The sequence below is a fragment of the Vulpes vulpes genome, chromosome 16, assembly GCF_048418805.1.
Source record: "Vulpes vulpes isolate BD-2025 chromosome 16, VulVul3, whole genome shotgun sequence".
Taxonomy (NCBI): domain Eukaryota; kingdom Metazoa; phylum Chordata; class Mammalia; order Carnivora; family Canidae; genus Vulpes; species Vulpes vulpes.
Genome location: NC_132795.1, coordinates 89,577,280 through 89,601,955, shown reverse-complemented (window position 1 = coordinate 89,601,955; position 24,676 = coordinate 89,577,280). Strand labels below are relative to the sequence as shown.

The 24,676-nt window shown below is 37.3% G+C and overlaps 1 protein-coding gene across 4 annotated transcripts in view; it reads left to right on the top strand.

The window, feature by feature from the left end:
• Positions 1-24,303, top strand: part of PUS10 (pseudouridine synthase 10) — a 68,088-nt gene extending 43,785 nt beyond the window's left edge. For all 4 annotated transcript variants that reach the window (XM_025992693.2, XM_025992692.2, XM_025992691.2 and 1 more), the window contains 12 exons: positions 334-395; positions 688-733; positions 2,861-2,925; positions 4,254-4,339; positions 5,429-5,554; positions 11,581-11,637; positions 12,506-12,582; positions 12,676-12,731; positions 13,763-13,880; positions 17,769-17,911; positions 20,550-20,649; positions 22,799-24,303. In XM_025992693.2, the coding sequence (XP_025848478.1) occupies positions 334-395; positions 688-733; positions 2,861-2,925; positions 4,254-4,339; positions 5,429-5,554; positions 11,581-11,637; positions 12,506-12,582; positions 12,676-12,731; positions 13,763-13,880; positions 17,769-17,911; positions 20,550-20,649; positions 22,799-22,837 (975 nt within the window). In that variant the 3' untranslated portion in view covers positions 22,838-24,303. The remainder of the gene's footprint in view (positions 1-333; positions 396-687; positions 734-2,860; positions 2,926-4,253; positions 4,340-5,428; positions 5,555-11,580; positions 11,638-12,505; positions 12,583-12,675; positions 12,732-13,762; positions 13,881-17,768; positions 17,912-20,549; positions 20,650-22,798) is intronic.
• Positions 24,304-24,676: the final 373 nt, after the last annotated feature.

Genomic DNA, 24,676 nt, shown 5'->3' with positions numbered 1-24,676 from the left:
TTATCTCTTTCGAGTTCCCTGAATTCTCTTTCATCTTCACATCAAATTCATATACATGCACATAAATCATTACAAATTTATTTTAAATTTGTTAGAAAAAAATTTTTTTGGTAGAATCACTAGTGATTGAGCTATAGAAGTAAAAAAACAAAAAACAAAACTATTTCCTTCCCCCTGTCCTGTGAACAAGCTGATTTGAGAACAGTAGTATTTCCAGTTTTCCTTGTCACTCTTTCTGAGCCAGTCTTTGAGAGTCAATTTCTATTTCCATTCATAAGTGGTTAGATGTTGGTTTCCTTTTGCTCATTTTTAAACTCTCTTTATAATTTTTAGAGCTTGTTTGAAGTAAGTGTGGTCTTTGCTCACCCAGAAACAGTTGAGGATTGCCACTTCCTGTAAGTTGCTACTAAACAACAATGTCAATTGTATAACAATGTTAATGCTTTCTGGTTTTCATGAAATAGTATTCCTCTTTGTAGTGAGCATATCAGAATTTGTCATGTCTTAGGTTTAAAATGTGCTAATATAAGGGTGTAGGCATACCAGCACAGCTAGTAAGCTAGTATAGGGATTCATTTTGTCTACTCCTGATATCTTGAGTTTCATGTATATATGAAATATATTTGAATTACATTCACCCCAAAATAAATTGATTCACTTTTTTTTATTAACTTGAATTTTACTTAGACGTGCGATATGCCCAGAGTGCTTCAAGCCAGCGAAAAACAAACAGGTAAGGATTCCTTCTTTTTATTCTTTATTGAGTTTTGTCTGAGCTGAATATTCAAATTAACAACAAAATAATATCTGTTAGAAATGCTGGCAGTGTATTATACTAAGAATCGTTCTTTAAATATTTCTATTTGCTACATTTATTTTTTTATTTTTTTAACTCTAAACACCTTTGCCTCTAGCTAGGAAGTCATAACACAAACTATCTCATATTTGTGTCACTGTCTGGCTTGTTTCCCTGGTGTTAAATTTAGAAGCAGTGTTTCAATGATGTTACTGTTACCCATTTGGGGGAAATTTGACTTTTAGGTTTTAATCTCAAAATTACATCATTGTGGAAAATCCATGTTAATTGTTAGCATTCCGGGGATCCCTGGGTGCTCAGTGGTTTGGCACCTGCCTTTGGCCCAGGGCACAATCCTGGAGTCCCGGGATCGAGTCGCACATCGGGCTCCCGGCATGGAGCCTGCTTCTCCCTCTGCCTGTGTCTCTGCCTCTCTCTCTCTCTCTCTCTCTCTCTCTCTCTGTGTCTATCATAAGTAAGTAAGTAAGTAAGTAAATAAATAAATAAATAAATCTTTAAAAAATTGTTAGCATTCCAAATTTTGTCTAATATTCATTTTCTAGGAATTAGTATTTAAGAAATATAATCCAAAATAAATTATTTTACTTAAGACAGTCTGAATTAATATGGCCAATTTCAGGCTACATTTACAAAAGGTCATTTTATTCTGACTTTCCTTTATTTGATGTGAGCTGGTCTTGAGCATGTTAATGAGCAAATTAGTTAACATGTACTTCTAGTTTCTACTATGCCAAGATAGAATGGCATGGCAATGATCATGGGAAGCTTTCATGCCACAGATACTTAGCTGGTTTTATGCAGAGACTCAGGCATTCTTAGTTTTACTAATATCCTTTTGGTTGTTAAAAAATATAGAAGTTCATTGCCAAAGATACATCTGGTGGTCTTTACTCTTGCTTTGACTAATTGCTGAGCCTTTTGGAACTGGGAATGGGGCAGGACGTGGGGGAGTGGGTGAGAAGAGTCTGTAACATTTGTCAAATGCCCTATGCAGAAATAATTACAAATACAGATAACGCCTAAAGCGCTGCTTCCCACCTTTCTCACATCATGGTACATCTAGAACATTACCATGTTTGTTTGGTGCCCTGAGGGTAACAAATGAAGTTGCTCTAAGTTGGAAGCAATAGGTTGCTGTCCAGGCCCTGCTCCTCTGCCTTTGTGAATTAGAGGGCTCAACATCTTGAGCACAACTATAGCTTATTGCTTTACCATGCCATTGAAAGGCTCTGTCTAAATGACCTATAGCCATATTTATAATGAAGATCTTATTTCAGTTTTTGTTATCTTTGAGGAAATGTACAAGTATCAGCACCAAATAATAGAATAAGGAAATTTTTGTCAAAGCATCAGAGACACCACATCATTTGGCCATTAGTGTAGGTGTTTGTTGCTGGAAGCAAGTTAAATGACCTTTTGAGATTCTCTCAGGCTTAAGATTTCATATCTTAGCAAATAGGCACTAGTTTTTCAGTTTTAACTCTATATTTTGGGGTTTAGGAAATCATTGATTTGTTGATAAACTCTTGAAGTGCCTACATTGTGCCTCTTTATAGCCAAGTGTAATTTCTCAAAACAGAAGAGACAATTGTGATTTATCATAGTAAGCTATGTATATATGCACTAATTTGTTCTAGTATATCTACCATGTGGTTTGGCTTTTCTTATCTTAAAAAGTCCAGTGTGGGACATTTGTTGTAGATGAATTTGTTTAATTTTTCTGTGGCTGGTGAGTGATAATGAGTCGCTAGATGCCAGGGCAGGCTGGTTGGCTCTATTTACTTCATAGCCTGGAAACCTGCTGCTAAACTGTTCTTCTAGATCTACCTGGTATTATGGACATAGACTAAATTGGAAAGAGTTGTGGGGAGAATTGACAGTATGAATGCTTATGTTTTATTGTCTTGAAACTATTAAGTATTTGTCTCCTGTAAGTATGGTTTAAAATGATGTAATTTCTCCAACCATGTTCTGTGTTTCACCTCTGATGTTTTCTTGTCTGGGTAATAAAATGTCTTTTCTTATCATTTTTACCTTATATAGTCAGTGTTCACTAGAATGGCAGTTATGAAAGCGTTGAATAAGATAAAAGAAGAGGATTTCCGCAAGTAAGTAGAAGTATAGAAACATGGAAGTATCATGGAATTTTTGAACAAAAGGAATGTTAGAGATAATCTGGATTATCTCTAAAACAAAACTGGATGCATTTCAGGGGTGACAGTTGTGTCTTAGTCATTGTTATATCCCCACTCCCTGGCATGGTACCTGGCACATAGTAGTGTTCAGTAAATGTTGAACTGGTATTTGAATTTATAAATCAAATCCAAAGAGAGGATATTAAGCGAGTTGACTTGCCTAAGATATCAACTGGGTAGTAGAGTGGACTTAGAGCCAGAGTTCCTGACTCTCCAGCCCAGAGCTGGTCCCAATACATCCCTCATCCTGCATTTTGAGTATTATCCATCTCCAGAAGAGGGAGAAAAAGGCTCATGAGTTCTTCACTTGTTAAAATATGCTGAAATACAATAAACCTTATATTTTAATTCTCATTGTGTTCATTTTATTTAATAAAATATTATCATAGTTATCCTTCCAGAATATCCTTGAATAAATTTCAAACAATGAAGTTATGAAGAAGGTTTTATTTATCTTACTGACTAAAAGCAAGTCTCAGAAAATGGAAATACTTCTATTAAATTTTAAAAAGTAAAGTTAGCTAGTCTCTACAAGCAATAGTTTCTGAGTTTCTAAGTGATTTCTTTGCTAAGACATCTTGGGAAACAATGACATTTTCAAGCCAAGCATTTGGAGTAAGTCCATATCTAGTCATTTACAGGTAGACTCCAGCCCATGGCTTTGGAAGTTCCCAGATGGTAGCCAGAAAATTAAGCTATACATTGCTCTTTCCTGTCTGTCTTCAGTTGGATGGAAGTTTCTTAGCTAAAAGGTCAGAGTCTGCCACCTTCCACTTTTTCTGGCCCTGAGGTCATAGTTGGAATGAGAAAGAGAGAGAGAGAAAAATGGTGGAGACTCTCCCCCTAGGTGGGACTTACTCCTGTGAGTAGTCAACCAAATGATTAAGGGCTGTGTAAGCTGGCACCAAGTGTTCACAGATAGCTAAATGGCTAATCCACTTCATAAATACAAGGTGTTTTTCTCAAATCTCAAGGCTGTTGGAAATGATCATCTGGGAACATGAGGCCTCCTCAGTGAAAGGTGGTAGCAGAGCCCTGATTTACTTAGTGCCACTCTCATGTATTAAAATGTATGTGAGACCGGAAGGATGCTTATGATTCCGAAACTTAAAGTTAGGGAGTAGCTTGGTCCATGAGAGACTTGGGCTCTGTGCATCTCAGACAATGCTGATTCATCCTAGTTATGTGGTTCGATATCATGTCTGGAAAATAGTAGCTGTAAAATTTATTTTGTTTTGCAGGCAGTTTCCTTGTCCTCCAAACTCACCAAAGGCTGTATGCACTGTTCTTGAAATTGAGTGTGCTCATGGTGCTGTTTTTGTGGCTGGTAAAACATTTAGTCTAGAATATACTTACACTGTCAACTTACTCTCCTTTCTGAAAAACTCAAGTGACTTCTCCTCTGTTTCCTTCTTATTTTCATTATTAGGTTCTGACTAGTTAAATCTTTTGAGGACTAGGACTGATAGCCAAGCTTATTTTAGGTCTTTAGGTGTTCTTAAAGCCCACTTAAGTTCTGTTCTTTAAAATGCCATGCCAAAGGGAAATGACGCTTCTTGGGTTTTAACAGTTTCCACCAGAGATGGCCAATACCCGTAGAAATATGGGTAGATGCAGAGACCCGAAACTGATCAGGAGAAATGTAGCCATAGAGAGCATGAAAGCAAACTTGAAAAAATAATTATATTATCTGCAAAATGACTGAAGACTGAGCTTCTGCCTTAAAAAAAAAAAAAAAAAAAAAGGTTACATTGACCTTCCCAAGAGGTAATCTAGCAAATAGTTTTTGTTTTGAAAGCTACATCTATTTCACAGTAATAACTGAAATGAAATTGCTCTCTAGTTTCAACTATAATACCTTGGCCCATGGTAATAAAAGCTACCTGCCATTAGTGCAGCTTTATTCATAAAGCAGTGAGTCATATTGTTAGGGTTGCGGTGTTTTTTTAATTACAAAAACTTCAAAATTTCCTGTATTTGAACTCTTTGGATGTTTTATCACCAATGAGTATTGCATTAAAAGTATTATTAATCAGATGTGAAAGCAGTAGTCGCTGGTTTTTTTGTTTTGTTTTGTTTTTTTGTTTTTTGTTTTTTTTTGTAATGATCTTTGGTGTGTTCTATATTATAACTTGTTCAGTCAGCCAATCAGATTAATAAATTTATTGAGCATTCCTTTAGAGCCCATTTGATGATTCACATCATATCTTTAGCCATCTCTTCTACTGTTATCTTAAATCTTTTAAGTATTTATATGTGTATGTGCTGGCTTCCCAAATTAGATTGTAAGTTAGTTGAAGGCTAAGCATTGTTTTATATCATGGCACCTAGGATATTGGCACTCAATAAATAGTTGTTTTATCTAATTGTGTTAATTATACCATTCCATCTAGGCTACCTTATGTTTCTTTGGCAGGGAGATACAATAAATATTCCAGGAATTTACCACAGACTCCTTGGATAATTGATGGAGAAAGGAAGCTGGAATCTTCAGTGGAAGAATTAATTTCAGATCATCTTTTGGCAGTATTCAAAGCAGAGAGTAAGTGTTATAATATTCATATTTTAAACGCATTATAATTCATGAATAGATTTCTTGGGGGTGGCAGGAAAGATTTCTAAATTTTGTAAATCACCACATCTGGTCTCCTTGCTTGGCAGCTTCCCATGAACAGGGGTCACCGTGTCCTAGCACCTCTGACTTAGGCTGGATTTTGAGCCAAGTTTTTCTTTCCTTTCTCAAGATGACTATTCTTTCCTGAGCAAATTCAAAACCATTGCAACTATTTTAAGTGAGGGTACTTGAGCTCTGACCTTGGTACACCTGAGACTTGGCCTCTTTTGGGGGAATATGAGGAAATTAAAACACACCTTCCACATGTAGTGCTTGTTCAAAAATAATCATTGGCAGATGTGGAGCTTCCATCTTAACTGCTCAACTGTCCTGGGATAAACTTCAAGATTAGAGAAAATAGATCAACAGCTATCATTTTACAAAGATTTAGTGATAGTATGTTGTATTTTAATTTTCCAGGTATTAATGAGCCCAGGTTTGTGGGATGAGTCAGATACTGTCAGGTTTGTTTTCTTTGTCTCAATGGGGTTGTCAGGTCACAGGCAGCATACATAGATGTGATTTCACCTAGGATTAGACTAGAAGAAAGAGGCTAAGATTTGAGTTGCAGTCATGTTGTACATCAGGAAAAACTGTAGGCAGTAAATAAAGATTTACTTGGAAGTGGGTCTCCTAGCCTAATTAGAACACCTTTTTTGAGGAACCAAACTAGATATCTACCCTTCTCTCTGAAACACCTTAACACAAGCCTGCTTTAGGAATGGCAAGAAGATGATTGAGAAGAGATATGGTTGTTGTTCCTTCTAGCTCTCTGGCTTGTCAAGAGGAAAGAGAAGCACTTTAAACTACATCCTTCTTATAATTTGTTGTGCCTATTGGGTTCATGGACCCTCTTTTTAAGGGTCTTTAAGAATTATTTACTGAATAAAGAAGAAATTAACCTCTCTACCTAACATTTTCCAAAATCTAAGCAGTCAAGACTCTAGGATATTGGCATGAGCTTTTACCTACTTAATATTTACATACTGGTTATCTCATAAGCATTATCCAAATTATGAAGATGTGAAAATCAAACTAGCACAAAAAGTCTCTTCCAAACTCTTTCTTAGGCCCCCCTTACTCTCTTTCTATAAGATGACTCAAGAAAATTTCAGTTTTGATTATTTGGGTCCCAAGGAAGCCCCCATTATCAATAGGGCTGTTGGGAGGCTCCTAACCAGCTGTATTTTTCCCCCTTGAAATCTTTCATGAAGTTAGCGTGGTTTCATTTTCCATTTGAGGGGGAAAAAATTATACCCAAACTGAAAATGAAGCAAACTGTGTGTTTAGCATCAGTAATTGTGTCTTAAATTTATTAAGAGCTGCTTGAGAAAAAGCAGACCGCTGAGCCTCTGTGCTAACTGGCTCCTTGTTAGGGGATAAAAACCTGTTGTTTGAAATGGCTGATCGGTAGCATCAATTTGCTAAACCTATGTATCTCAGATATATTACTTGTTATTTCTGTGGTTCATGTTTGACAGCTCTGGGAAGATGGTTCTGATTGTTTTACCTCTAATGGTTTACAGCTTTGAATATAAGCAGTATTATATGAAGTACTCTAGCTACTTATATAAAGATTCCTTCCCCGTGAAGCACCTGAGTGGCTCAGATGGTTGAACGTTCGACTCTTGTTTTCGTCTCAGGTCATAGCCTCATGGCTGTGGGATCGGGTCCTGTGTTGGGCTCTGTTCTCAGTGCTGAGTCGGCTTCAGATTCCCTCTCCCCCTCCCCCACGCCTTCTCTATGTCAAGTAAAGTTTTTTAAAAATACAAATTAAAAAATAAAGATTCCTTAAGATACAAATGGGAAATACAAATTTGTTTCTCAGTCACTTTTAAATGGGTACATCATATTATCACTAGCTAATCCCCTAGTTAGTGAGTAATAAACTTAGACACACTCTCACAGTCAATGTGTCAAAGAAATTTTCCCCTAACCCATTTATTATTACACTTATTGAATGAATATCTGTCATGTTATTTCCCTGCTGAAAACTTGCCAATGACTACATACAGGATAAAAGCCCAAACTACTGAACTTGATCTTCTGAGGCCTTTGTCCTCTGGCCTCTGCTCATTTGTCAATCCCATCATCTGTCTGTCCTGGGTATGATGGCCACTACAGACCAGCTGAACTGCTGATAGTTCCTGATTCTTGCATTTGTATTTTTAGATATTTTTGAAATATCTATCCCTTTGAGCCTTTTGCTCAGGATTAGGAGGATAAGACAAGGCATAATGTGAATTTAGAAAACTCAACCTAGACACTTGGGTGGCTTAGTCCATAGAATATGCAACTCTTAGTCTCAGGGTTGTGAGTTCCAGCCCCACTTTGGTGTAGAAATTACTTAATAATAAAATCGTTAAAAAAAAAAAAAAAAAAGCCAAATTTTAAACATATATTTCCTAATACTCCTTTTCATTTTGTTGTCAGCTAATATTCGTAATTTCACAGGAAAAAAATGTTAAAGGTTACTCCCCGTCAGAGGATTTCTGAATGTAGTGTCCATATTTGAAATATTTATCTAAGAGATAGAATAAATGTCCCTTCTTCCTTTTCTGGATTTAATGTTTCTCTGGATATATCAAGAGCCCAGCTTTCTGCAACTCTTTCTTATAAATGAGCTAGGATTTATGGAAGTTTTCTGGGCTAATTTATGAACTGGAGATTTCTGATCTAATTTAGCTGTCATTGGTAGACTTACCTCTTTGTGTCCTGTTCATTCCCTTCACCCCTACCACTCACAGGTTATGGCTCAGTCACTCTGGATCCCTTGGTTCCCTAACATTATGGCTGGTTTGGAGATGGAGGTGGGCAGGTTTAAGATAGATTGCAGCCCCAGGCAGTCAGTATCTTTCAGCTTCCCAGATGCCATTCTGAACTCTGCATTTAGCTATCCACCCCTAGTTAGTGCTGCTCTTGAGTCTGTCGACTCTGACTAGAAGCTAACTGATGTTACTATGGATTTTATTAACAGCTTAACAACAGAGTGTAAACATGGAATGAAAGGGTTCTTTGGGACTTAATAGTTCATAGAATCCTACTCCTTGCCTGGCCTAGATTCTCTACCTTGAGAAGAGCCTGACCCTGTGGCTTTCATGGCTGCTTGCCTGGCCAGTTCTCAAGTGTTAATGCAGCAGCCTAAACTCTAGGCCTACCCTGGGTATCTAGTCCTTACCTAACCAGCTCTGGGCTGCTCCTTTCTGTGAGACCCATAGCTTTGGGCCCTGGGAGCAGAGAGGGGCCCACTTGACCCTGGCAGTACATGGTAAACAACAGCTCAGAGGTTGTTTCTCTAAAGTGTTGACCTTGGTTTACAAAAGGGATTTCTTAGAGGTGAAAGAAGAATGAAATCCTACTTTCTTCACAGCTAAATATCTTATTAGAAAAGAGAGCTAATCTTCAGTGTCATTTTCATAGAATTTTTCAAGCCTGTTAACTTTCGTTTTTCTAAAATCTACCTGGGACCTTTACATATGGACTCTTCTCTTGGGGAAAAAAAGTGGCTATCAAAATAATGTTCACTCTCCTTCCACCTTTCCCATTTGTCCCTCACAGCTATCTTGTTCTTCGTCATCTTGTGCTTTCCAAAGTGGCTGGACCATTGAGGAATAAATTATAAACCTCATTGCTCATGCTGCAGCTGAGCTCTTAGTACGGGAATGTTCCTGTATGCTTCCTGTCCTCACCTACCCACTATATTACATTCCTTACCCTTCCACAGATAGTAAGCCCTATGAAGATAAGGGCTGTGTGCATCTTGTTTGTCTCACCAGGATCTAGCATAATGCCTTGCACATACCCACTGTAGATATTTGTTCCTGAATGAATAAATCAGGATGTGAATCTGAGTTCTAGCCCCCAATATATGTGTTCAGAGATCTTACACCTTGCCAAACGCTAATGACTGACCAGAGTTCTCCAAACATCCCAGCCTTTTCTAATCCCTGCTCTAAGAAAACTGGTCTTGCTTTCCCTGTGGGCACAAGTCTGAACTCTTCTGCCTGTCTTTGTGGTGGTTAAGAGACTCTAGAGTGAGACTGTCTGTTTCAAATGCTGGCCTCACCACCTACCAGTGATATGATCTTAGGCCAGTTACCTATCCTGTCTGTCTCCTTTACTTACAAGTATAATGATAGTGCCTACCTCATAGTGTTAATGTGTATGAAGCATTTATAATAATGCCTGCTTGTGGTAATGTTTGCTATGGCAATGCTGGTGAAACCATCAGTTTTGTATCTAGAGAACACTGTCAGGATGGATACCTGGGTGGCTCGGGGTTGAGCTTCTGCCTTTGTCTCAGGGCGTGATCCTGGGGTCCTGCATCAAGTCCCACATCAGGCTTCTTGCAGGGAGCCTGCTTCTCCCTCTGCCTGTGTCTCTGCCTCTCTCTCTCTCTCTCTCTCTCTCTCTCTCTGTCTCTCTCATGAATAAATAAATAAAATCTTTAAAAAAAGAAAAAGAGAACACTGTAGTGTAACCCCTCTCCTTTTTTTATATACCATTTCCCATTCTAACATTTGCAGCGTTTTAGTCTAGGATGATCCGTCTATCTTAGAATGAACACTGGTTTTGTTGTAGTCGCACCTTAAGTTTGTTTAATATAAAGAATTTGCTTTAAAACCCTTTTTTCACTCCTTTTCATAGAGTTTAATTCACAAATAAATGATTTTCCTTTGTTTTGTTTTAAGGAAAAAAAGATAAGATGATAGATTTTTCACTATAAGCTTGTGGCCAGGGTTGTAGTGGAGCTTTCCTCCAAACAGTCCTCTCTCCTTTTGACTTTAAGATGAGATGATGGCATCAGATGATAGCTAAGGTCTGGCTTTAACATAAGGAACAGCTCTGCTATTTAATCATGTGATCTTGGGAAAAGTACTTATCCCTTTAGAAGCTTGGTGTTCTTTTATTTAATACCTATATCTTAAGATTATAATAAGAATTAAATGAAATAATGTATGCAAAATTTTAGCTCAGAGCATAAAATAAGTGCTCATTAAATGGTGTTTCTTATTATCATTGCTATTTTTATTAGAGATTGAGATTAGAAGTGGGATGACTATCCCTTGGAATTCTCCTGTAGATTGTTCAAGACAAAATTTTTTTTTTAAGATTTTATTTATTTATTCATGAGAGACACACAGAGAGAGGCAGAGAAACAGAGGGAGAAGCAGGTTCCTTGTGGGCAGCCCAATGCAGGACTCAATCCCAGGACCTTGGGATCACGACCTAAGCCATCTCACACAATTGTTGCCAGGATGGCTCAAGTTATTGCGAACAAAGTGTAGATAGGAGAAGGGGCTGGTGGTAAAGGGTGGATGTGGTGACACGATGGGAGCTTTCCATGGCAGGAACCGGGCTTGAACCTGACCCTTCACATGCTGCCACTTGACCTTGAGTGAGCTGCTTCTCCCAGTCTTGGTCTCTCCTTGAGTGGAGGGAGGACGCCGAGCCTCTCGATGGTATCTGTTTGGTGCTGTGCTGTTATTCACGAGATGGAGGTACCTTTTAAAGATGGTGTTCACTTGTCTGTCCCGAGAACCTCCCACCTTCTAGCAACAGCATCACCATGTCCCGTGACCACCAGTGCCCAGAGCATGAACGTTGGTCAGCATTCCAGGGGCTCCCCTGATGGAGGATGGGATGAATGCCATGCTCAGCCCCAGACCCATTCCCCGGGAATGTCGATTATTCTGTCAAATGTATCTCAACAATACACAATACAGAAGTCCAAAGTAAAATTCAAAGCTTTCCATATTTTATGACTTAAAGGAAAATAAATCCATTACATAGTTATCAGTAAGACCCATAAAAAAAAAAAAAAAAAACAAAACAGACACTCAGCCACTAAGCCACCCAGGGGTTCTGACGAATGGGGTTTCTACTAAAGAATGGGAATGAAAGTCTTAGGATTATTATGTTACTGATTATTTTTCTTTATCTGCTTTGCAAAGGTTTTAATTTTTCCTCCTCTGGAAGAGAAGATGTAGATGTGAGAACATTAGGAAATGGTAAGATTGCAACAGCATCACTTGACTAGAACTAACTTTCAGACTGTCATCGTTCTCAGACAGCAGGTTCGCTGTAGTTGCTTAGTTAAAACCAAAGTGGGCAGAGCCCACGGCTTCTCCCGGTGAGGAAGCTTTGTGGATTGTGGAGCTACCTTTATAAATTATATGATTATATTTTAACAGGATTCATTTTTTAAGAGGCCACCTTACTGTATACCTGTAGGTTCTAAGGGACTTTTATATGCATTAATAAGGCAGTGCCTGAGTTTTTCCAAAAGTTTGCTTATTAATTGTTCCATTTGATAACATTTCAGCAGTACCAGTACAGTTTTCAAAAATGCACATCTTCATTTAAAAAGTGATTCTGCTCTCTTAGCCTTCATTTCTCTCATTTTACATTGCTGCATTACAAAAAAAGATAATGAGAGTTAATCCTGAGCTTGAGATTAATAGTCCCTTCCTGTTATGGAATCACAGCTTTTCCATTTCACTAGTGGATTAGGTTTAGGAGGATGGATTTCAGCTTGGTTGGTATACCTGGGCGTTGCTATATGTGATAACGTTACCTTAGTGTAACCAAATCAATTAGCGGTTGTTTGGATTTTATTTTGTAATTAACACAGGCTTGTTCGTGGACCTTTGGGAAAGCAGTCATTTTCACATATTGCCAGTACTGGAGTTTAGCAGCCCCCAAAAAGCCGCTTGATTCTTTCACACATTCTTCCCTCCCCCAGATGTAGTCATGTCACTAAACTTTCAGTCCTCTAGAGCTCAACTCGTTTTTTCACACCTCCTAACCCTCTTGCATTAGCCCAAATGTTAACTCCATCAACACGTTTCTGTTTCATGACGGGGTGTGTGCTGCCAGGAAGGCCCTTTGCAATTGAGCTGGTGAATCCTCATAGAGTACATTTCACTTCACAAGAAATTAAGGAACTTCAGCAGGTAAACCACTTCATGACATGGAAATCGTCATGTTTCTGCAACTCTATAACTGAACTAGAGTTGCTAATTGTTTTTCTTTTTCTGCTACTACAGAAAATTAATAATTCATCTAACAAAATCCAAGTCCGTGACTTGCAGCTTGTCACAAGGTAAGGGTAGACCCACTGGAGATGATCTCAAAAGGGAAGTTTTGGTTGCAGATCATATATCTGTTGAGGGAATTGTATCCAGAATATACAAAGAACTCTTACAACTCAATAATAAGAAAACAACCCAATTAAAAATGAGGGAGATGATTAAGTGGACATTTCTCCAAAGAGGATACACAATTAATGAATGAATACATGAGATGCTCAATATCATTTGCCATTGGGGAAGGGCAAATCAAAACCTCATTGATAGCTCACTTTATCCTCACTAGGATGGCTATAATCAAAAAGAAAAAAAAATGTTGACAAAGATGTAGAGAAATTGGAACCCTTGTATATTGCTGTGGGATTGTAAGTGTGGCCACTTTGAAAGACAGTTTGACAGTTTCTCAAAAGGTTTAAACATAGAGTTACCATTATGACCCAGCAGTTCCACTTCTAGGTATACACCCAAGAGAAATGAAAATGTACATACACACAAAGACTTCTATATGAATGTTCAAAGTAGAATTATTCATAGTAGCAAAAAAGTAGAAACAACTCAAATAGCCATGGATAAAATACGGTATGTATCTCCGTAGAGTAGAATATTACTCGGTAATAAAAAGGAATAAAGTACTGATACATAATCCAACATGGATGACCCTTGAAAACATTATGAAGTAAAAGAAGCCAGACACCACACACCACATATTTATTATTCTATTTTATATGAAATAATCAGAGTAGGGAAATACAGAGAAAATCATTTAGTGGTTGCCAAAGGCTGGGGGAAAACGGGGAATGGGAAGTGACTACAAATAGGCATGGAATTTCGTTTTTTAGGGTGATGAAGTATTTTAAAATTAGATCATGGTGATAGTTACACAGCTCTGTAAACACACTAAAAATCACTGGATTGTACAGTTAGAACAGGAATTGTATGTAAATTTTATCTCAATAAAGCTATTTTTAAAGAAAGGGAAATTTGGGGTAAGGCATGTGTGTATCCTATGCATTTAGACAAACTTTCTTTTATTGTTTTTGTTTAGAGAGGCAATAGGACATATGAAAGAAGGTGAAGAAGAAAAGACCAAGTCCTATAGTGCCTTAATATGGACAAATAAAGCTATACAGAAGAAAGACATTGAATTCCTAAATGACATAAAGGTAGTTAAGTTCTCTCTTTTTATTTTATTTTTAAATTTCCATAAAAGAGTCCTTTCTCTTTTACTTTATTACAAGCAAGTCATGCAGCATGGGCTTTGGGGAATGTGAGACCTGCTTTCAAATCCTGGCTTTGCCATTTACTGGTTGAATGGCTGCACAGTTCATCGAGCCTGAGAGGCAGCACTGCTAGTGACGAAGAGCCTGCCTCTAGGCACAGATCGCTTGGACGCAAATCCTGGATCCCCATTTCATAGTTGTGTGACTTTGGACAAGTTACTTAGCCTCTGTATGCTTCAGTTTTTTCATCTATAAAATTAGTTAGAAGGATGAAATGAGTTTAGTCATATGAAGCACTTAAAGCGGTCTCTGGTACCTAGAAAACCTTAGCAATGCTATTATTCCATTTGGCCATCTGTAAAAAGAAAATAGAATTGGTCTAATAGAATTGATGCTAAGATTAAGTGCATAAATAAAACATGTTATAAGAATATATATAATATATATTATAGTAATATATATTATATATTATAATAATATATATTATCCTTCTTATTTATTATAAGAAGGACAATATATGCACAGCACAAATACTTTGGCACCTGCTAAATTTTCCTTTACAGGAGCATATCACTGTCAAGGATCTGCCCATTCATTTGCATATTTCTTCCCCACCTGTCCCCACCTCTTCCTGTAAAGGTAATTTACTCTGAAATGCAGGGAATGAGCATAAATGGGCACAGAGATGTGTGAAGTTATCACAACATTGTTTAAATGAGCAATATTTTGTAATAATCTAGATGACCTACTAGAGGGGAACAGCTTAATCTTATGGTTTATCTGTATGATGGGCTATTGCTACCAGCTGTTAGAAATTATGTAGTAGATGACTATTAACTGACAAAGGAAAATGTTTCTAAGGGATGCTAAGGGGGAAGAAAACAAGCTATGAAGAGTATATAGAGGGTGATATATTGTGATTTAAACACACACACACACACAAGTGTGTGCACATATATATGTCTATGTAGAAAACAAACTATATGGCAAAATATACCATAAATAGGATTTATCCTTATTAAAAATACAAACCCCCAATACAGAAAAATAGACAAAGGATATCAACAAGCAGCTGAAAATGAGCGCCTCCAAATGGCCAAGAATCATTTGAAAAGATGTTCCACTTCTGGATTGAAGGAACAAGACATCACTTTAGCCCTCCCACGGGTTGGCATGGAGGAGAATGCTGGTCGGATATTTGTCAGTAGAAATGTAAAGTGTTTAACCTTTTTGGAAAACAATGTAGCGATGACTGTAAAAATTGAAAGTATACTGGTCTCCTACCCAGCACTTTTACTAGTGGCAGTCTGTCCTGAAGAAATAAAACTCCAGTGCATAAGGATATGTGCACAAGCATGTTTACTATATCCAAAGTGGCAAAATCAACAACACAACTAAAAACGAAGTGAGTTTCCTTCAAAAAAGAAAATGGCAGAACCAGCTGGAATATTATAAAGCTATTAAAAAAAAAACTAAAACAGCATGTGCCCCAATTTCATTTATGTTGTTGTGTGTATATATGCCTAAAATTGTTGGAAAAAAAGGATGGAGGTAGGTCTACATCTATGACTTACAGAAACACCCATGACATTATGAGAAAGAAAGTGAAATGCAGAATAGTGTTTATAGTATGAGTGTTTTGGTGAAAACATACGAGTCATTCACCCCCTTAGACAAGTCCATCTCTAATGGGGGGGGGGGGAGGGAGGGTGGATCAGATCACCCCCTGAGGGCCTCCAGTTCCCACGTTCTGTGATTCTATATCAAATGCTATTGGCTTTTGGTCCATTACCTGGGACCTCTAGGATGATACATCAGCTTTAGACAGATACCTTTAAAATTGCAAAACAAATATCTAAACCTCTGTTCCATCACAGTACAAGTCATTCAGAATGCTGGGAGGAAAATTAACTCATTTTAAAAACAGATTCAGGGGCGCCTTAGATGGCTCAGTCGGTAGAGCATGTGACTCTTGATCTTGGAGTCATGAGTTTAAACCCCCACATGGGTGTGGAGTCTGCTTAAAAAAAAAAAAAAAAGATTTATCATTTGGAGGTAGCCTAACTCAGAGCTAATTCAGAAATAATGCTGAAAGATGATTTTTGTAGGTAGAAAGTAAGCAGTGAAAGGGTCTCTTTTAATGGTTCACAGCCCAAAGAGACTGATGGGACTAGCTGACTTCTCATATTTTTTTGTGTTGGGGTTAACAGTATTTTCTAATATTCCTACTGTCATCAAAAATACAAAAACTGAGTTACTGTCCCATTTTGAGAGCCACTTCAAATTTATTATGTCTCTTCTAAGGGCAACCTACTTCTAAGGGAAAAAAAATCTTTTGTGTATATGTGTATGTGTTCCTGAAAATTCAGCAGAATGGGGCCAGCAGAGTGCACTGTTAGAGTTATGGTTTCCTTTTGTCTACTGAAAACAAAACACGCAAAGGAGTGTGTGTGGATTGAGTGTTATGTTGGAAGCCCGGTGGTGGGTCTGCTGGCTCAAGTAGTACTTCCATTGACTAGTTCATGGTTCACAGTACTGGGAGTGAGTAGCCAGAAAGGGAACAAGGAGAAGAGCACTCCTTAGTCCTTCATTTAAAGCCAGCTATTTCTGTACTTTATAGCAGAGGCCGTATCTGTACAGATTCCTTAACAGCTCAGCCTTGTCCTTTTTTTTGTCTTTTTTGGCCGGAGAAATGTCAAATCTTATGGAGACAGCCTATCTCAGCAGAACAAAGTGCTTCTAAAATCAAAGAATGAAAGGATCATAAAACCCGTGAGTTAGGAGGGGCCATTGACTCACTGCTATGATCAAAACAGTCACACCATTTCAAGTATAGTCTTTGTCAGAACTTGCTCGTCCTTTCTTAGTGGAGAACTTGATATAGGGGAGACCAGACTGAAATCCTTCTTTTCTTCGCATGGCTTCAGGCACTCCCAAATCATGTAAATGAGGAAGGAGTTGTTCCAACAAGAAATGGCAGAAGGTTCAAAGTTCTTACGAACCTCCATTTCTCCTTATGCCCAATCTCTATTTTTAAGAATTGGAACAAGTTGACCTTTTACAATATCAATCTCTATTTCTTAATTATATCATGTGACGAAAGGAAATCTCTAATTATAAGAAAAACAAGCCTGTGCCCCTAACAAAATCTGAATTGTAAAAAAAGGCACGCAGTATTATTATTCTCAAGTAACTTGAAATGGGCTTATCAATACTGTGAGTTCCTGGTTTATTGTACACACTTTTTTGTAATTATAGTGATGTAACCGTTAATTTTCCAGATACATCTTTTCATATAACAACAACAAAAAAATAACCTTGTAAGTGGGTGTATGGTTGTCCTTAAAACATGCACACTGCCCATACATACCAGGGATGCTGAGGTCTCACCTACAAACAGCCATTTCTCACCTCAACTTTTTACCCCGTTGTTAGGTCATCTGTTAGGTTATGGGGAGAACAAAGAACAGGTCTTCTAGAAGACCGCTGTTAAAGGACAAACTAGAATTCCAGGGTCCTAATCAATTTAATTAATTGATTAAGTTTTTAGAGCAAAAGAGATCTTGGGGATCATTTGCTTCAAAGCCTTTTGTAAGTGGCATACTGGGGCCCAGGAAATGAGTAACTAGGGCCTAGGTTATGAGAAGTTCCACAGAGCCTGAACCATAGGGAATGCAATTTCTTTTAGTATTGGTATCTACCCTGACAGTGAGAGATGAGGCCCTCCAAAGAAAACATCTGTGGTAGGCCATGGATGACAGAGGAGGTGCTGAGAAGGCTTCCCTGGGCAGCAGAGCTGACTCCATGGTTGTGTAACACATCCTCCTCTAGGACTTAAAGATTGACCAGAAAACACCTCTGCGGGTCCTTCACCGGAGGCCCCTGGCTGTGAGAACTCGCATCATTCACTCCATGGAGACACGCTATGTGGATGAACATCATTTCCACCTCTATCTGAAGACTCAAGCCGGGACGTATCCTTTCACCTTCTGCATAGCAGTACTTTAACCAGAACCCTGTCGGAGGAGTTCCCGCTGCCCTAAAAAATAGGTGCAACTTGATCTAGGAATGATTAGGGTAAGGATTAGGTTGGAGAAGAGTCCTTTTTGGGGGGGGAAGAAGAGGGGGTTCCCATTTAATTTGTATCTTTCAAAATGACATCTTAAACCATGAGGCAGCCAGTAGAGCATGAACTTTAGAATAGTCACAGCGTCTCACACAATGCTGACTGCATAGTAAGTACTCAGGGAACAGTTTTGATTGATTCATTTATTGATTTGTGTCTTTATACATTTTGCAAGTCACATTTTCATTAACACATTTGGGTCCTTTCAGCATTTTGAGCATTTGCCCCAGATCACCAAACGCTGATAGATGGGAGTGGCCCTGCTTTACATACTGATCTTCACTTTATTTGGTGACTGGCCCAAAACAAGAGAATAGTCCAAAAATGATCGCTTGTTCATATCATGCCCTGCTTCGTGTGGTTTTGTATCCAAGCTGAGTTGTTGGTTAAAACACATCAGGCAGTTGCCAGAGTCCTAGCTCTAGTTTACTTTTCAAAGGTGCTCCCAATATTTGTTTCTTGGTTTTATATTATTTAATGATCCAATAGGATGAAGTGATAAAATACTTCACTAGTATAACACTAGTGATGTGCTTATGGGCATATTGCAAAAAATGTCATTTTAGTCACCAAGTAGCATTCTCACCGTGTTGCTGTAATCAGATGTCTCTTCTCCATCAACCTCTTCTCCCTTCTTCCTCCCCATCCCCATGCCACCCCACCCCATCCTATCCCAGAAGTGACCAGGATTTGCTAGGCTGAAATAGGTAGATGTTATTTACTCTTAAAATAATCTCTTAAATTTTTGGTGCAGATCGAGGGATGATCTGTTTGGACTGCAGTAGACAGACCTTTGTAGCTTTGTTGTTTGGAGCACATTTGCCTACTGTACATGGACTGTGGATGGAATTTCAAAGAAATCATAGATTTTTTTTTTTAACCTAATTCCAGCTTTCATTTTAGTGTGCCAAGGTGAAATGTAGTGGGTTTTTGAAGAAACTAATATATTTTCAATCTTATTAAAACATTATTAGGGCCAACTATGTATGTCTCTTACTGGCATAGCCAAGGAAAACTCTCTGGTAAGCGTTAGATACCATGTGGTTATACACAGAAGTATGTGAGGTTTCAACATATATTGCTCATAATGCTGAACCAGTTCATTTGACTTACACCTCATCCTTCTGGCTATGAATAAGAATCATGCTGGCCCTTTTAGCTGGTTGTTCTGGACTTTTTGGTCAACTCCCCTCATCATTGCTACTCAAAAGTAGCATTCTTGAAAGAAAAAGAATGACAATTGTTGAGTAATTATGAGTTTAGCAAAGAAGGCAGTTACTAGATAATTACATCTCTTAAGCTTGAGTTAAAACATTTGGTGAAAGCAGAGTAACTATACTTTCAGAAAATGAGGAGGACATAATATTTATGGTGTTTTTTATCATCTGAAAATAAACTTGTTTTTGCTACTGAAATTAAATTTTTATACCAAGTGCCAGCTTGTAGAGCATAACATAATGCTGAATGAGTTTTTACTGAATGCTAGCAAAATTATATCTCGGATAAATATTTTCAAGGCTGTAGTAGAGTCCTGTGTAAGAAATGTTAATGTAATCTTAATAATTAATTGTAGGATTAGCCATTGACTTCAAAATTTGAAGATCTATGAGGGAAACATATGGCTCATAGATATGCTAGCCCATATCTATGAGGGAAAATCCCCTTAAAAAAAAGACTGAATTCTCTTGCTAACCATGCAAAAGTTGCAAACAGCTAAAACTTCGGTCCTTTGATAATTCTCCTGAAGGGCCTTTATCAGTGACTAAATAAATATCCTCATTGTCCCTCCCATCCTACTGCTATTGTGCCACTGGGTCACATTACTAGGAAACTGTGATCGAGGTCACTCCATGTGTGACCCTGTGGAAATCTATCTTCTGGCAGATGACAGCTTACATTATTGAAAAATGAGACCAAAAAGATGACAAAATGGAATTTGTGGCAAAGAAAAGGTAGCTAAGGTTTTTTGTTGTTGTTGTTGTTTTGTTTTGTTTAGTATTGAACTACAGTTAATTTTTAAAATCCATATGCAAAGTCGCCTGGTTGGCTCAGGCAGTGGAGCGTGGGACTCTTGATCTCAGGATTGTGGGTTCAAGCCCCATGTTGGGTGTAGAGATTACTTTTGAAAAATCTTTTTTTATTTCAATTTTTAAATTTCAATTCTAGTTAAAAAATTTTTTTTTAAATCTTGAAGAAAATTCTTATCCAAACCTTGGCACTTGGAGATGAGCTAAAGAAAAAAAAAGTCATGACTCTTTGTTAAGTTTGATGTAAACACAGGTGCCAAGTCCTGCTGTTGGCTACAAGGCTGATAGGAACCAGTTTGCCAAAGCTTATTTTTTAAGACACACATCACAGGTCACAGCTCAGAAATAACCTCTCCTTTGTAACATTTCTGCTTGTCTGTCATTTCCCTTGTACCTATCAAATCTCACCAAAGTTAGTGCTGCATAGCTATCTCCATTGTTTCCTTAAACAAACCCCAGCTACATTAAAGAGTTTGTACATGGAGACTTTGGGAGAACCAAGCCGAACATTGGCTCTCTAATGAATGTGACAGCAGACATTCTTGAGCTGGATGTTGAGGTAAACCATTTTATCGTGGAAGTGCCCGCTTGAACATTGAATTCAGCCAAGGTTATACTTTTTGGCATGTGGGGGGTGGGGGGGAGGGCATTAAGCCAAATAGGTATCTATCTCTACTCACCTTAGTAGGTATTTGAAAATGGTCAAAATCTCACAGTAGCATTGTATTGGGGGAGGGACTATCTTTGCAATCTTTATCTTCTTAAAAAATACAAGATCTCTTTGTGATCCTTGCAAATCTATAGCTAATTTACATGTGGCATGAGATCTTAAGCCCTTAAACGGAGCAAGGAAATGAAACTTAAGAGCCCTTCATATGTCCTTTGGACTCTACAGAGTTCATTCTCATACCTATTTTGTCTTTTTTTTTTTTTTTTCCTATTTTGTCTTATTATAAATTTAAGGCAGACTACTCAGAAACATACATTCAGGACAGGGATAGAAAATGGGATGAGCCAATGATTATTAATAAAAACAGTTCAATAAGGGACCCCTATGATGTGGTACAAATTCTCTGCTCTTACAGTCTGAATTGAAACAAGGTTAAATTCCTAAGTATTTAGAAGAGTGGATTGAATAGGTCCTTCAGGCAATTCTCCATAAATATTTTTTTCCCATTCGAGCATCGATAGGTATTGAGTCACAAGTTGTGTGTGCTCCATGATGAATACCTGAGGAGGAATGGGGCTCCTCTCCCATGCCTCCCCACCAAGAAAAAAGAATTAGGAGACTAGCATTTTGCACTTCAGGTTAATATCAATTATAAAAAGAATTAGGTATAGTTGCCTCATATGAAAACAGCTACGGTAATCACATGATCACTGGAGCATTATCAGCAATTCTCTTGAGTGTTTTCAGATTAGATTTTACACAGCCCCTGCAGTACAGCCATTGCTAGCTCCTTCAGGGTTGCAAGGAGCCTTGCAGAGAGACTGTTATTTTGAGAAAGACAACCTAGTGTTAAAGAAAATCTCAACTGCATTCATCTTCCTTGATCTTAATTCTTAGCACAACTTGGGAATGTCAGAGTCACAGCCCAATGTTCCTTATTCCTGCTTGTCCATTGGAATCACCTGTAGAATGTTTTAAACTTCCCCTGCTCTCAACACATACAAGACTGTGATCTGAAATATTTAGATTTTAGGCATGAGAAGCAACCCATTAGCTTATATATAGGTGTTCAGTATGTGGCTATGTTCTGAAACAGAACCAAAATATCTTCTTGGGTTTCTAAACGATACACACACACACACACACACACACACACACACACACACACACACAAATAGTTATTTGGGCTTTCCTAATAAAACTTTCCTGATTCTGGTAGTGACTCATAGATTAATTTTAAAAATCACTTTTGGTAAATCATTTTGGGTTTTAAAATTTAAGTCTAAAAAAAACCCAGAACAAGACATGGGTGCAGTGGACTTTTTGGAACTTCTCAAATTAGGCTCTCTAGGGTAAACTACTTCTAAAGCCTAGGACGTGATTGTTTATGTGGAGAAAAAAAGGTAGTCTACTGCTGTAATCTCATTATGACTTAAATCAAGGTTTTTCTCTAGAAGAGCCAAACCAGATGAGTAGAGATAGATAAACTTGATTTTAAAAGAAACAAAAATTCTGAAATGATACACAATGATCATTTATCCTTTTCTAGTTCCAGGTGATCTTTCATACCCATTTACTTTTCATTTGGTTGCTAAGTTACAAATAACACCATACATAAGTGTATAGACTACTTGAGTGTTAGTTCAATGCAAGATGGGAAAATGAAAATGATCTGAAGAATAAAAGTTGCTAAGAGTTGAGGGAAAGTTGGTGTTGCTTCCCAAATTTGCTTGTTACTTTACTCATAAGTAATATTTACAAAATTTAGATGCACTCTAGTCTCTCTTATTGGTCAAAAGGTACAATTGATAACCAGCTGAGTGACCAAATACTCCGTGAATTCAGAAACAAACCTTGGGCCCAAGAATCTCAAGGCCTAGTATGTATTTTAGAGTGTTGAATTGTGGTATTCGAGGACTTTTTTTCAAATGCACTTTCTTCTGTTGCCTTATTTTAAAACTGTTAAGTCTATGCAGCATTACAGCAAATGCTTACTAGAACAGTAATATGTTTTCATGTCTTGTTTTCTTCCTTTTAGTCTGTAGATGTTGACTGGCCCCCTGCTCTGGATGACTAGCATTCAAAATTGGAAAGAGTAGGGTTTTCGTGGCATGATGTGGACCTCCATTCAGCATACACTGTATAATGGCTCTTTACTCAGCATTACAGTGTCTTGGAAACCATTTGGATCATGTTGATCTACATATTTTAAAATTCGTTGTAACATCTCAGGATCTATGTGTGTGTATATTTTGTGTTAAATGTTCTAAGGATGTCTTATGATTTTTCTTGTTCCCTCTCCAACCCTCCACATGCCAAACTATGAATAATGAAAACATTCTCTTAATTCTTTCATCTAGAGAAGTACACAAACAGGATACATTCTCTAATAATCTGAGAAGCTATAATTTCTTTTGGCAGAATTTTCCTCCATAAGACATACCACCTTCAAAATCATGTTCTAAATTTTTTAAATGATCTTGATAGAAGTTCTATCTAGATTTATACAGCACAGTATCCTATAATATTCTAAGGTACCAATGCAAATCTAACATCATTTTTTTCCCAATAAGCTTTAAGCAAGCTATTACCAACAGAAGTACTTTTTGATATAATCTGTCACAAATCTTAATGACTTCAAGTTACTGTTTTGACAACTTAAAGATATCAATATGTTTCCTGGGGAGGGAAAGTGAAACCGTAGGAATTGAGGCATACATCTTTTAAATAAGGAGACACAAGTGCCTTCAGTAACTTCAAACCCAGGGATAAGATTTTGAAAAATTAAGATTGCTAAACAATCTGCTGTTATTCGAGTGCTTCAATATATTATCCAATTTCAAACATCTTCATCAAGTGGATAGGATATTATCATTTCCATTTTATAAATATGAAAACCAAAGAATGAAAGTTAAATGATTTATCTAAAGTTGTTAGTTACTTCCATATCAGGGGTTAAAACTGAAGTTTCCTGGTCTCTAGGGTCCTTTCTTAATAAACTTTGTGAGTGAGCACCCACTGTGTGAAGGAGGCACCAGAGAATGTCACTTAAATGCACTAACCATGAGAAATGACTTTTGGAATTTATATACCAAATCAAGGAGCTTGCCAAAAAATAGCCCAAGTATACTTCATATGACCTTATATGATTACCATTTGTTAATAAGTTCATCATCAGTTGGTACTATGAAGAGGAAAAACATGAAATAAGCCAAACCTAAAGAAAATGGATGGGTCATTAAAAGAAAACGTTTCAACAATTTAAAATTTCAGATTTAAGTGTAATTTCTATCACCCTGACTCAGCTATCTGAGCTTATTTTAGAACACATGTGACTTGAATAGTATTGGATGATTGTTGTCCCATCTCTTCATTAAACATGCTTCATAGATACCAAGATGTATTATTCATTTTAGAAATCAGGAAAATTATTTAATTGACATGAAGTTTCATATATGAATACTAGCAAATAATAGTTTGACTATTTTCAATGCCAGAAAATGAGAAAGGGATAATAGAAATAAACTTCTGATAAAAAGGTAAGAACTTCTGTGTGAATATTTCTTCGTTTCTGGGGAAGTTTTGCTACAAAAAGGATTTAAATAATTTGGGAGATAGTCTTTTGCATGTTTGTTTTTGGCTCAGCTTTGGATTTAGTGGAATCTGCAAAATGGAAAAATTAAGAACCTCCTTAACAGAAGATTTCTATTTCTTAAATTTCTATTCCTGACATTATGCAAAATTTCAAGCAAACAGTAAACATTAGCTGTATATACTTTACTTATTCCGTATGTTCATATATTATGAGACACAGGTTGTTAAAAATCAATGTAGGTCTTTGTTTTATGCAGAACTGGGAACATTAATAAAAGTACTATAGTTTCACCTTTGCCTTTATATAAAATTATATATATAT